This window comes from Glandiceps talaboti, chromosome 20 (genome assembly GCF_964340395.1).
Source record: "Glandiceps talaboti chromosome 20, keGlaTala1.1, whole genome shotgun sequence".
In the NCBI taxonomy this organism is placed as follows: Eukaryota; Metazoa; Hemichordata; class Enteropneusta; family Spengelidae; genus Glandiceps; species Glandiceps talaboti.
Window position 1 is genome coordinate 10,438,014 of NC_135568.1, and position 14,700 is coordinate 10,452,713.

Genomic DNA, 14,700 nt, shown 5'->3' on the forward strand with positions numbered 1-14,700 from the left:
GCACCAAATTTGGTGTTCCCCTATCTCTTCCTATGTGGGGATTCACAAGAAATCTCAGTTTTTCTCATTTTTAACTCACAACAAAAAAATTGACTGGCACCTGTAAATATTCATGAAGTTTATTTTAACATATAGTCCTAAATTTTCACTAAAATTTTATCATCCTCACGTCTCACTGAAGACATGTGAAAGAAGCTGTGGTAACACAGCTATGATGACCATACCGGTGTTGAGGTCATGTCTTTTCTGATGTATGTGAATGGTTTCCCCTTTACATTTGGTGCTGTTTTTCCACTATTTTTGTCTTCTTGATATTGTAGGAAAACACCAGGAGGCGGTGGTGGTGCTGCTAAATCACGTGCTGCAGCAGGAGGTGGTAGTGGTGGTATGTGGAGATTTTATACAGAAGATTCACCAGGTGTCAAAGTGTAAGTTAACTCAGAATTCTGTTTTTATTGTGACGTCAAAAAGGGAAACAGGAGAGACTCATTTTATCTCAGCTGTATTTTCTTTATGATTAAGAACCCCGAAAAGTCGTCTTCGACACCAAATCCACATCACACGACAATTCTGGCATAGCTATAATAATGAGAGAATTTGCCTCCTGTACTCTGGGGCTCGGTATTCTCGGAACTGCATGAACAAAACTCGGCGGTTCTCATCTCTTAAAACTGTACAGCCTAAGCATTGTTTGGGCAAGGGTTAAAGAGATTGGGAACACCTCACTTTCTTTGTGTTCCAAAATGCTCAGTGTACAAAAGGCCAATTCTAAGCTAGATATGCTAATTTGTAAAACTCAGACGCTGTGTGACCTCACATTCAGGTTATATGTGCGGACATAGCCAGTCTGGTGAAAACAAACCCAACTGTGGTGATGTCAACAATATTTGATAATTCAAACTGTATATATGACATGTATGATATGTATGTATACCAGACACCAATGACTTCACTAGTAAGGCCTAAAAAAATAATTGTTTGGTTCCGGTTACCCAACCCCACCTAGCTTTTCACTGTCGACCCTAAACTGTTTTCCATCATCTGATGATAGCAGTTGTACTCCTGCAAGGAGATATGTTACTACTAAAATCTTGAGCTATACTCAAACTTCCAACTGGCAATGAGTTTCTCTGTTTATCACAGTGTAATTTTCACTACATAGTGTTTAATTGTAAACAAATTGTTGACAAATTCATGGCTGACTACCCCACTAGATACATTACACACACACACACACACACACACACACACACACACACACACACACACACACACACACACACAACTTCACCGAAAACTGTGAACTCAGTGCGTAGCTGGTGTTCTCTGGTATGCCACACACCATGTGTGAGTGTGTAGTGTAGTGATAGCAAGATTTATCTAGTTACCAGCTTGTCTTTAAAGTGATTAATGAGGTAGTCTAGTTCCAATATGACCATGTTATGATTTACCCTACGTTATCTTCACACATTACGTCTAGTCAAAGTCATTATGCTAGCACAGATATCTGTGCTACCCCCAACAGTGTTCATATAAATGTGATAACGTTATCACATCTCCACATGATTTTAGTGTAGTATAGCTGTACTAATTGAATATTAATGAGCAATTGTCTGAAGGAAGTAAACCAATTACAACTGCCTATCAATTTGTGATGGATTACTACTGACATGCAATATTTACCCTTGGCCCAGCATGGGGTTTAGCCAGATTAACGGTAAAATGTTCGACTTTGACAAGACGTAATGTGTGAGGATAACATAGTGTAAATCGTAACACGGTCGCATTGGAACTAGACAATAATGAGGTAGAGCTTATTGTTTTAAAACATAGAAACTTGTGGCGGGTAGGTGGTTTTAGCACAGTGACCGGCAAACTGAGATGGTTGTAAGAATTGCGTTGTAATTGATGAAAGGCTAACCCTGTACATGTTATCTTTCTCACAGTGGTCCCGTCCCAGTATTGGTTATGAGTCTCTTGTTCATCGCGTCAGTCTTTATGCTACACATCTGGGGCAAATATACAAGGTCATAGAAACTGGAAATGGAATATCGATGAATGACGGCATCCTGGACTCAGACATAATAACACTCCTCTACTGCGATTTGTTATTTTTTAAATGTCAGAACTTTGACAAATATAAATGTTTTTTTGTTGTTTTATTCCAACATATGAAGAGTATACAAAACTAGAAATGAAATAAAACACTTTAAAAAATAGTAAATATCTATTGTCATGGTGATTTCAATTATTCAATTTATACATTGGCAAGAACACTGTCCTTTTAGTCTCCTTGTCCCTGTCTGTGTCTTGTCTGCTTGTTATTTGAGATACATAAATTTCTTGTAAAACTGCTTAGCCTTTGACGCAATTACTGATCGTCATGGTTCTTCACTTTCATCTTTTCTGTACTTTTCTCACCGGGTCTTCCTGTTTTGGTATTTCAATCCCTTCTTTAATATTTGATGTCAACTCTGTTGTTAGTCTTCACCTATAGCTCTTCCCTTCTACTTGACTCTCTTGCATGTAGGCTTCTATCGGTGCATTCCTGATTTTCATACATGCACATGTAAATCATATTGCAAAGATCTGCAAGTAACTTTTACTACATGATTTGAAATGGAATGAGATGAGTTGAAAATGTGGTGAGTTAATGTTGGGGTGATTTCAAATTGGGATGAGTTGATATTGGGGTGAAGTGATCTGCAACCATTGACACAACAGTAACTACAGATGACACACACACATACATTTCACTTCTACAGGCTCACTCAACCCGCCTGCCCCCCCCCCCCTCTCTCTCTCTCTCTCTCTCTCTCTCTCTCTCTCTCTCTCTCTCTCTCTCTCTCTCTCTCTCTCTCTCTCTCTCTCTCTCTCTCTCTCTCTCTCTCTCTCTCTCTCTCTCTCTCTCTCTCTCTCTCTCTCTCTCTCTCTCTCTCTCTCTCTCATAACTTTCGACTAGAAGAACCTCTGGTCGTGTTCACTTGCCACTAGATGGCGTAGTAACATATTTCAAAAAGTGTCCACCTCTAGATCTCGTTCAAGCAAATCCTTTTATAGAAATTGTAGGCAACGTTTATAATATTTAGCACCATCATTTAATTGGATAATTAAAAAGACGTGTGAATAGTTCTACGGGGGAGGGAGAGGCGTCAAGGCTTTAGGTATTAGGGCGCACTAATATTTGTGAGAATCTGTGAAAAAATAAAAGAATGCTTGTTTCTCTTCAAATGCCCCCCCCCCCCCCCCCGACGTTAATTTGGTCGGTCCTCAACACCGCCAACACTACGGCTGATTAATTTATTATACAAATTCATTGTGATTCCATTACACAGAGGGTTTCGTTCTGCGGAATAGCCCATCTAGCGTTGGAATTGACTGGTACGTTCTCATTGGTAAGTTTATAATCCGTGTAAAATCTAAACCTTAATCATCTATGAATTAAGATATTTATTAGTGACCTATTGCCTTGTTAGTGTTAGCAGTCCACACTGACATCATTAAAATACATAACAATCACTGAATCCTACAGCGATACCAATCGACTTAACTATGTCAGCCTATTGGTTTTTCCTCGTTTTTATCGAATGATGGGGTAAAGCATCTGCCGTGCTTATTTCGCTGACAAATTTTGTTGATATTTGTTGATGTTTTTTGAAAGTGATTATCATGAAACTTAAAAATGAAAATGTATGTATTCATGTTAAGAACTATTCCATGCAACAGCTAGCTGCCAGGCAGCAGTTCAGACCAATGCGATGCGCTGTGTTTTGTTCAACATGCTATTCAGAATAGTTGAAGTTCCTAGCAAATATATTATACGGTATTATGTTACCTACTTAGTGTGATATTTAATCGTGGCTATCTCAGTAAATAAGCCAATGTATGTCAGTGATATCGAACAGTGAAATAATATATGTTAAGAAATGCAGGAATACCAGGATAGGGATACGTATCACGTGACATATATGGTATACAATTACCTAAAAAGCTGCATGTAGGAATCACGTCATACTAGCTGACTACGTAGACGATGGCCTTGAAAAAATATTTGTCTTCTATATCAAAACTAAATAGTTTGACAAAATTGTTAGTTCATGGAGTGTTCATTTTTAACTTCCAAAGGGCATGGAGCATTTACAGGGGGTATGGATTTTCCTCAAGAAATTAAGGGTAGGGGGGTTAGCTTTAAAAAATGTTCATAATATTTTATGGGGAAGGGCTATGCAGATAACACTTTCCACCTCTCACTAAATCCTTACCATCAGTACTTACATTTTCGATAACATGTACGACTTCAGCAAATAGGGTGGGTAAGTCGGAATTTCATTTTATTTCGTTTTATTTTCGTTTCATTTCATTTCATTCATGTTGATTTCATGTTCGAACGTTCATGTTCATGTTCATTTTCATGCTCATTTCATTTCATTTCGTTTCATCTCATCTCATTTCATGTTCATATCGTTTCACACATACATACACACACTCATACATACATACATACATACATACATACATACATACATACATACATACATACATACACATACCACAACACACACACACACACACACACACACACACACATACACACACACACACGCACACACACCAAATGAACAATTGCCATAACTATTTTCGTAGGCATATAATCAGAAGTAAGTTCGTACATATGTATTCAACTTTGCCAGACCTCACTTTAAAAACCGTATTCTTTGACAATGTCGTTATTTTCAAGTAGAAATATCCATATATCAAAACAAACTCTGCTAATATATCACGTGACTTATGCTATTTCAACATGTTTACACTAGTTGCTCGATGAGAATAATCGTACATGGTCCGTCTGTGTGTATAACACAAAGCCCTTGACATATAGTAGCTCCTGGTAACCGTAAGATCCCATTCTGGCATTCCTTACATAAGTGAGTCAACCGCCTGTGACATGTCGGCATTGTAGACATTTCTATATGCAGGGACGACAATACGTATTTTTACTTCAAGTGGTCAGACCTAAATAGTGAATAAAAGAAAAAAACACTTTATCAATACTTCATTCAAGTGACACAGGCTGAGTTGATATTTGTAGTGCATATCAAATAGGCACTCACTGTACTTACCGAAGCACACTTATACCACCACTTGCAATTGGCTGACCTCAAACCTGGTATTAAGATATAACCTATACCCCATGACCCAAATGTTTATGCGAAAAACTATTTTTTTTAAATGTTCGGTTTAAAAAAAACCTCTGCTATGCAATCTTCTGTTCTAACAATCCAACAGGTAATGGTATTTCCATAGAAGGCACGTATCGACGTTAGAAATTTATTAGTCTATGAATAGTTTTACCAGCATATTCTCCATGAGAGAAAAATTATGCTGGTCGTGATATATGCTAATCAGTGGCAATGTATTCCCCAAACAGCCGGGGTCAACAGGTAAAGTAAAGTAATACAGTAGTTGTCTAACTGCCCTTTTTTGTTATTTTCATCCTGTTCAAGTCACGCGATGGTAAGTAATACATCTACGTTAGAAATGTATTTGTCTAGGAATAGGTTTACTAGCATATTTTATGAGAGAAAAATTGTGCTTGCCATGGTATATGCTATAATCGGTGGCAAGTTGTTGCGCAAACAGCTAGCCGCTGTCAACAGGTAAAGTAATGTAATACAGTAGTTGTCTAACTTCCCTTTTTGTTATTTTCATCATGTTCAATTCACGCGAGACGTGGCATACAAGTACTTCGACGTCCTTCCCTCTTTTCTTGTTTTTTTTTTTGGTGAGGATTTTGACTATTTTTTCTAACTGTCACATAAATGACATTGAATTCTGGGTACGGAAATCACCGAGTGGTGAGTATTATGACATAAATTTTCTGATAATTATAACATAAAGTCACCAGCATATTGGAAGTCCACAACTGCGTCACAGTCACGTATTCTGTTTATGGAAGGCTGAATTTTTAAAGACTGTTGTCTGACATGGGCTTTTATTTGTTGTTAGTTTCTAGAGGCAGCCACGTATACTGAACCCGGATACTGAAGGCGGAACCTAAACTGAGGTACATGTTATATTCATAGCATTACAATTTTATAGAGATTGTCCTCAACTCAGTGAAAGTTTAAAAGTCACACAGGCATGTCCAGACAATAGTTCATTGTACAACAACAAAGGATACGTACCGTAACACACGTTAGTAAATCTACCAGGTACGCAGACAATAGGTACAATATTTACATATGAACAAAGTTCAGGTGACGCGTACACTGCGACCTCTACGGCTCAATATGAATATGACGATAGCGTCACAAGAACTACGTCTTGGAGGTGACAGTAGGGAGCCCTCCACGACACTCTCAGGAGAGGGAAAGTTCATCACAACATATACAAATTAAAATCTGATGTGGTGAAAGTGGCTAAATGCTTTATTTACCTCTATTTCCATCGTTTTGTGCCGTTTGTTTTTTGTTTGGGAAGGCGGCAATCACTCGGAAGAAAAACAAATGACACAAAACGATGGAGATAAAGGTAAGTAATGCATTTAGCCACTTTCACCACATCAGATTTTGATCAGATCGGGTTGTAAACTGCCAATGTGATTTAATTTATATGATTTGCCGAAGGCGCGTTCGTACCCATTCGGAAAACTTCGAATCTGACGATGAGAGTGTGAAGCTATCATCATATTCACATTGAGCGTAGAGGAGTCAACTTTTGAAATCGAAGATGAATTCACACTCGTTCTCTCGCTACGGACAAGAACAAATACTTGCAATAACACAACATTCGCCTTTATCAAAATTTGAACTTAACTTCTCACGTGTGATTTAAGAATGAAAAACGATGAACTACTGTAACCATGGTTACTCACTGAAATAGTCAGAGAGATTGTTCAAAGTTTCAGTCGTTCTCTCGGTCACTGATTAAATGTTCGAAATTGTTCGAAATCTGATATCAAGAGACAGACAGACAGACAGAGAGACAGACAGACATACAGACAGACAGACAGACAGACAGACAGACAGACAGACAGACAGACAGACAGACAGACAGACAGACAGACAGACAGACAGACGGACAGACGGACAGGCAGGCGGACGGACGGACGTACGGACGGACATAGACAGACAGACAGACAGACAGACAGACAGACACGGATCCTAGGGACAGTGAACGAGTGGTGGACAGACAGTGTGGACAGTGATGAGAAGAATGATACATTTGTTGTAGTAGTTTCATAGACAGTATTTCATAGTGACATCATGATGACATTACACATTTTAGGCCTAAGACTCGTTTATAGTCTACTATTGTGTTATAGATTGCAATTTCAAAATGATCGCCATGATGAAGATCTCCACACTTTGTTTGGCTTTATGCTATGTTGCTGTAGCTGAACCATTGGTGGAACACATCTATCACAACTACACAGATTTAATTGACGTCATGAGAAACCTGAGTACTCTATATCCAGACAACACTTATCTGTATGACATTGGTAGCAGTGTACAAGGTAGGTGTTACTCTACACACTTGCTTGTATATATATAACGTTGATACGGTAGAATAGAAACTAAGGACTGACTCGCGGCTTGTGATATTCAGTGAAGCAAAACGAAACTTACATGGAAACAAAACAAAACAAAGCGACTGGAAATGAAACGAAATCGATGTGATGACATGGTTTGCGCATGCTCGCCAATCACTCAGGTTTTTTTCTGTGGTGATTAGATGGTAAACACATATGCAATCCCTAGCAATGATATGATTATGATAATGATATTTAACGAAACAAAAAGAATAATAAACATCACATCAACACACAAACAAACAAACAATTTTGCTAAAGTAGTAAAAAAGTCCTTTTTCATCAACAAATGTCGACCAAAACTGTTCGTTTACATTTAATGCCATATCTAAGGTCCTTTGTTTCTAATTGATTTGTTTAGTGTGTTTTTTTTCGTTTTGCTGAATACCACAAGTCAGCAAAATATACCCCAGCAATACCGAGTACAAGGTGATACCACTATCCCACGGCACTATCCCTGAGGTTGATTCTCTCTCTCTCTCTCTCTCTCTCTCTCTCTCTCTCTCTCTCTCTCTCTCTCTCTCTCTCTCTCTCTCTCTCTCTCTCTCTCTCTCTCTCTCTCTCTCTCTCTCTCTCTCTCTCTCTCTCTCTCTCTCTCTCTCTCTCTCTCTCTCTCTCTCTCTCTCTCTCTCTCTCTCTCTCTCTCATTTTAAAGGAAGGGAATTGACTGCGATGGCTATTGCAGGTACCAAACCAGACAAACACATACCCTTAAGACCAGAAGTCAAATATGTTGGGAACATGCATGGAAACGAGGTAAAATCGATCAATTACGACATTTACAATTGTGGGAAAGTGTTGTCTAGATATGCTGTCCGAACAATGATGTTCAAGGTGAAGGATACCGTGTGAATTCACTTTATTTGATAAGATCTTGGATGCATTTTAAGTGATGAGATAAAATTAGTTGGTGTCATTCGCTTTCATTTAGCAGCATATATAGGACTCCGAGTTTTCAATCGATCCGAACTTCCTCAGAAAGGGCCCTGGGAATTATGCACATTTCCTCGGCTTCTGAATTTGTTTTCATTGTTGTATTTTTTTCCCAAATGATCACAAGATAGATAATGTAAAAGAATCACTTGCTTTTCGAAAACAATGAAATTACTAGCATACATAGACAATCAAGAACTCTGTCAATGACGAGCCATTTTCAAATATGTCTCTGTGTCCCTGTGTATATCTGTCTGTCCGTCCGTCCGTCTGTCTGTCTATCTGTCTGTCTGCATCTGTCTGTCTCTGCCCATCTCTTTATCTCTGCTTGCCTACCTGTCTGCCTGTCTGTCTCTCCCTCCCCTCTATCTGTCTGTCTGTCTGTCTGTCTGTCTGTCTGTCTGTCTGTCTGTCTGTCCCCTATCTCTCACTGTCTCTCCGTCTCTGTCTGCCTGTCTGTCTGTCTGTCTGTCTGTCTGTCTCTGTCTCTCTTTGTCTCTGTCTGTCTGTCTGTCTCTCTCTCTCTCTCTCTAATCTCTCTCTCTATCTCTCTCTCTCTCAAGTCAGGTCGTAGGGAGGGAATTACTCCTCCAATTCATGGAACATCTCCTTCTACAATACAAAAATAACGACACAGAAATAAAAACATTCCTTGACAACACAAGAGTACACATACTGCCAACAATGAACCCAGATGGATTTGAAGTGAGTGTAAAGAGCTGTAATGGAACAAATGGAAGGTATGTTCTCGACAACTTCTCGTTATCTGCCCTTTCCCAAAAATCCATTCTGTTGAACAGCATGTTCAACGGGGTAAACTGCATGCTAGTTTAGTTTGTGTGATTGACCATGCTCACGCGTCTCGATTCAAATGTTTATTTTGGTTTTCTTTCTGCTGTTCCTTTTTCACAGGTATAATGCAAACGGCTTTGATTTGAACCGTAATTTTCCTGACCATTTCGAAGAAAACGAAGCTGAGATTCAAAAAGAAACACAGGCTGTTATGGACTGGCTGGATGACATTCAATTTACTCTCTCTGCTAACCTGCATGGTGGCGCACTTGTAGCCAATTATCCATATGACAACATTGATCCAGGTAAGGTGATATTCATACTCAATTACTTTTTTTTTAATGACATTGATATGTCATTATTGTTTTTGGACATTTCCAAAGCACTGAATTGATGGGTGTAAATAAATTGAGTATCGCAATAATATGCGTATGTTTTCACAGAGTATTGTATATTTTGGTCTACTGGAAAATACCATACAGTAGCCAATAATAAGGTACTCTTCGGTAATTCCCGTCTTTCAACCGAAAACAGTCGATCTGGTGTAGTACTTTACCGGTTGAATCCTGGGATTGAGTCATAGATAATAGACTAGACTCGGATTATTATGTGAAGCCAGTTCTTCAAAGCTGGTGACGTAGACACTCGCGGTCGGTCATAGAAACCATTAGTATGCGGGAAAATGTCATATAGTATTTAATAACAAAGTACCCTTCGGTAATTACCGTCGTTCAACCGAAAACAGTCGACGGCTTGTAGTGACGCATTATCAGTTGAATCCTGGGATTGAGTCATATATAATAGACTCGGATTTAATACACGTACAGTTTGTGAAGCCAGGTACTTAAACTTGAACTCGCGAGTCACGTGCGCGCGCGATAGGCCATATTGTAGAAAAAGTATAGACAGTGTTATTGAATATTCTCTCACACTAAACTAAAAGTATACTTTTTTCCCTACACTAGATAAGAAAGTAGAAGGTCCATCTTACCCATACAGTACTTCCCCGGATGATGACGTCTTTAGAAATCTTTCTCTAGTTTATTCGCAAAACCACGAGAACATGCATGACATAGATTTTAATGACTGCTCCCATGTATTTGGAGGAAGTGGATCAGAAGATACTGAACATGGTTTTAAAGATGGAATAACAAATGGTGCCGAGTGGTTCCCAATCATAGGTAAATATGAGGTAAAATGTCTCTCAGGGACCATCTTCCCCAAAAAAATCTATACGTCTTTCAGACAGACAGACAGACAGACAGACAGACAGACAGACAGACAGACAGACAGACAGACAGACAGACAGACGCACGCATGCACGCATGCACGTATGTACAAACACACGTACACATATACACATACACATATACATATACACATACTGTGAATAAAAACTAATCTCTCATCACTCACTCACTCACTCACTCATTCACCCTTGCACCCATCCGCCCGCTCACTCACTCACTCACTCACTCACTCACTCACTCACTCACTCACTCTGTTTCATGGCGTTTAGGAGGTATGCAGGACTACAACTACGTCAGGGGTGGCTGTATGGAGGTATTAATGGAGGTGTCTTGCTGTAAATATCCGAACGAGGATGAGTTAGAGACTTTCTGGGACTGGAACAAGAAGTCGTTGCTGGAGTATCTGAAACAAGTCAACAAAGGCAGGTCATGCAGTCTGTACTTGCATATAGTGTAGATATTGCGGTTAATACATAGGCACAGAGCTTGATGAAGATACTTTCATAAACATCCTAATTATGCACATATGGAATAAATCTGTATACTATGAACGTATTCACAGAAAACTCTCAAAATCTCATAACATATCACAAAACAGCCTGAGACACTAAAACTAGATATTACGTAATATGTATAGAAGTTTGTTGTTTCCCTAACTTTAAACTCCACAGTTACAAGTTAAGGGATTGGGAAGAGAAACTGAGCATAACTGTATTGAGAATAGATATAAACTTAGACAAGACAAAACAAAAATCCGTAGCTATCATAGTAGTATAATTACTGATCACGCCAACCTCTTGTAGAGCAAGTCACTTTATGCTGATAGAGGGCGCAATTTTATGATTAATTTGAAAGTTTAATAGGTACGAAAGTAAACGACAAATGAAGACGTTGGGAGATAACCTTATCTCGTTAAATTTACATAGTTTTTTTTTAAATAAAAGAACCAAAGTAACACTTTTTCAACTTATTACTAGGTGTTAAAGGTCAGGTTTTGGACGAGAATGATAGACCAATCGTAGGCGCCAAAGTGTCAATCAAAGATAGGGATATACCATTCAGAACTGGTGTCGATGGAGACTATTGGAGGGTCCTACTTCCTGGTGAATACGTCATTGTGGTAGGTCATTTCTGATTGGTCGATTATCAAGGTAGTAAACAGTTGAATTGTAGGATTGACGACTGATGACACATCGCAGTGAACGACATTTCAGTCAAAAAATTTACATAATATATTTATGACAAAATGGGAAAATTAATGGTTATGATGTTAAGAACCATCAAATACGAAATATCATTTTCACAAAGTTACATGACAGGAACTTGTGTACTTTTTTAGTCGAGAAAATAAAATGCTACATTTATATTAGACTGTAAGATACGTCGTGACGTTTCGCCCTCACCGGCCTCCTCTCACACGTGGTAGGGGTTGGCCGATGTGTGAGGGCGCCCCATCACGGCGTACCTTACAGACTAGGGGTTGGCCGATGTGTGAGGGCGCCCCGTCACGGCGTACCTTACAGACTACATGTACATATTCATAGTATCAGTTACCATGACACACATGCAACGTATTTAGAAACTGTGTTGTTATTAAGACATGACTGAATCGTAATATCTTACACCCTGAACTGTATCATATGTGAGTAAATGTATCTGTGTAGCTGTGCACACAACATGGTGCCCATTAACAGATTCAATCAAATGAATTTTGGGTCCGCACTCAAAAACTACACAATATCCTCTGTATATATAGAAACGTATAGTCACACAGTTTAGTATACGTTATAAATAGTGGAATATAGTTTTTCATGTATTTATGATATTTTCATTTACTCATGCATATTTTGCTTTTGTTAGTTAGTTAGTTAGTTAGTTTGTTTGTTTGTTTGTTTGTTTGTAAAGAGGGTTCCTATGCTCGCTGCACCTGGTCATGACCAATGTAGGATGCATTCGTACGTTCTTTAATTCATTTTCGCTTTGCTTGCAGGTCGAGAAAGACGGCTATGGAAAAGCCGAGAAATCAGTGACCGTTTCTGGCGAACTTTACGATGTAACTATCCAACACTTCGTATTGGTGGAAAGTACTAGTGGGGCACCATGTGTGTTTCCCTTAACCGCAATTGTGTTATCATGTTTACTTTCAATTAGAATGACTTATTTGTAGCCTTGTAAAAAAGTGGCCGCCATTTATTATTTTTTTTTACTAACAAAAAGATGACAAGGAGAAAACTTACAAAAATCGGTTTTAGTATGTTTAAAACATAATTTGTTTCAAAATTTCAATTAAAAGTACCGACTATATGGCAAAAAAACACATGTTTAGTTTATGGTTTATTTACACAGCGACGCCAAACAAAGAAGCAAAGACCGATGGTTCCCGAAGAGCAAATCACGGTTTTCTCGGTAACTTTCGGCGTATGTTTGAACAATAGAAACCTTTGCAAACTACCAGAGACGATTGCAGAGCTTATAAGCCCCCTATGAACACATCGGAACCATACCCATTACCTCTAGGCTTATATCTTGCCCGTGGTGCGAACAGATTCCCGTAATTTTCTGTTTCATCGCCTCATGAATAAAAAAAAATCAGAATTCTTAAACCATTTAGAGAGCGATGCTTGAGGGCACCTTATTACGGCGTACCATACAGACCCAGGCCGGAATGGGTTGATTCTGGGATCACCTGTTGCTATTAGCAATACAAAGAAATGACATTTCTCACCTGTTAAGTCATAATTCGTTTTCACTGTGCCCATGGCCCAAGTATCCGTATAAGAGAAGTTTTTAATGCAGAAACATAAAATTTAGGAGGGATTTTTGATTATTTAAGATAAATATGTATCTGCGATGGGAAATTATTCAATGAAATACAAATATGAATATAAAGTAGATGGCAGTATACATCATGAAAGCCCGTTTCTTCACAGACGTAAAAAAAAATTGTCTTTACATATGGTTGGCCGTGATGAGGCGCCCTCATACATCGATCTCTTATCGCGTTGTGACAAGTCTGATCAAGAATTCTGATTTTTTTTATTCATGAGGCGATGAAACTTAAAATTACGGGAATCAGTTATCACCACAGGTAAGATAGAAGCCTAGAGGTAATGGGTATAGTTCTGATGTGTTCATAGGGGGCTTATAAGCACTGTAATCGTCTCTGGAAGTTTGCAAGGCTTTCTTTTGTTCTAACATACGCCGAAAATTACCGAGAAAACCGTGATTTGCTCTTCGGGAACTATCGGCCTTTGCTTTACACAGCGACGCCAAACAAAGAAGCAAAGACCGATGGTTCCCGAAGAGCAAATCACGGTTTTCTCGGTAACTTTCGGCGTATGTTTGAACAATAGAAACCTTTGCAAACTACCAGAGACGATTGCAGAGCTTATAAGCCCCCTATGAACACATCGGAACCATACCCATTACCTCTAGGCTTATATCTTGCCCGTGGTGCGAACAGATTCCCGTAATTTTCTGTTTCATCGCCTCATGAATAAAAAAAAATCAGAATTCTTAAACCATTTAGAGAGCGATGCTTGAGGGCACCCTATCATTACGGCGTACCATACAGACCCAGGCCGGAATGGGTTGATTCTGGGATCACCTGTTGCTATTAGCAATACAAAGAAATGACATTTCTCACCTGTTAAGTCATAATTCGTTTTCACTGTGCCCATGGCCCAAGTATACGTATAAGAGAAGTTTTTAATGCACAAACATAAAATTTAGGAGGGATTTTTGATAATTTAAGATAAATTTGTATCTACGATGGGAAATTATTCAATGAAATACAAATATGAATATAAAGTAGATGGCAGTATACATCATGAAAGCCCGTTTCTTCACAGACGTAAAAAAATGTCTTTACATATGGTTGGCCGTGATGAGGCGCCCTCATACATCGATCTCTTATCGCGTTGTGACAAGTCTGATCAAGAATTCTGATTTTTTTTATTCATAAGGCGATGAAACAGAAAATTACGGGAATCAGTTATCACCACAGGTAAGATAGAAGCCTAGAGGTAATGGGTATAGTTCCGATGTGTTCATAGGGGGCTTATAAGCACTGTAATCGTCTCTGGAAGTTTGCAAGACTTTCTTTTGTTCTAACATACGCCGAAAGTTACCGAG

At 38.8% G+C, this 14,700-nt stretch overlaps 2 protein-coding genes across 9 annotated transcripts in view; both read left to right on the top strand.

Moving 5' to 3' along the window:
- LOC144450435 (protein transport protein Sec61 subunit beta-like) overlaps positions 1-2,224 on the top strand; it is a 296,273-nt gene extending 294,049 nt beyond the window's left edge. For both annotated transcript variants that reach the window (XM_078141035.1, XM_078141034.1), the window contains exons 3-4: positions 321-428; positions 1,947-2,224. In XM_078141035.1, the coding sequence (XP_077997161.1) occupies positions 321-428; positions 1,947-2,034 (196 nt within the window). In that variant the 3' untranslated portion in view covers positions 2,035-2,224. The remainder of the gene's footprint in view (positions 1-320; positions 429-1,946) is intronic.
- A 1,110-nt stretch (positions 2,225-3,334) lies between these two features.
- LOC144450774 (carboxypeptidase D-like) lies at positions 3,335-12,789 on the top strand. Of its 7 annotated transcripts, none has more exons than XM_078141488.1 (10): positions 3,335-3,395; positions 6,007-6,064; positions 7,325-7,516; positions 8,247-8,347; positions 9,092-9,264; positions 9,437-9,621; positions 10,282-10,497; positions 10,836-10,988; positions 11,544-11,686; positions 12,557-12,789. In XM_078141488.1, the coding sequence occupies exons 3-10, from the start codon at positions 7,339-7,341 to the stop codon at positions 12,731-12,733; spliced, it is 1,326 nt and encodes a 441-aa protein (XP_077997614.1). In that variant the 5' UTR covers positions 3,335-3,395; positions 6,007-6,064; positions 7,325-7,338; the 3' UTR covers positions 12,734-12,789. The 7 variants fall into 7 exon arrangements, with proteins under 7 accessions (XP_077997614.1, XP_077997615.1, XP_077997613.1 ...); XM_078141489.1 differs by lacking the exon at positions 3,335-3,395 and adding an exon at positions 4,203-4,313; XM_078141487.1 differs by lacking the exon at positions 3,335-3,395 and adding an exon at positions 5,428-5,514.
- The last annotated feature ends 1,911 nt before the right edge of the window (positions 12,790-14,700 follow it).

What these genes read in the sequence shown, in the direction of transcription:
- LOC144450774 (XM_078141488.1), top strand. Translation starts at nt 7,339, where the DNA reads ATGATCGCCATGATGAAGATCTCCACACTTTGTTTGGCTTTATGCTAT. An exon ending in CATTGGTAGCAGTGTACAAG is followed by an intron (nt 7,517 to 8,246) that starts GTAGGTGTTACT and finishes CTCATTTTAAAG; the next exon opens with GAAGGGAATTGACTGCGATG. An exon ending in ATATGACAACATTGATCCAG is followed by an intron (nt 9,622 to 10,281) that starts GTAAGGTGATAT and finishes TCCCTACACTAG; the next exon opens with ATAAGAAAGTAGAAGGTCCA.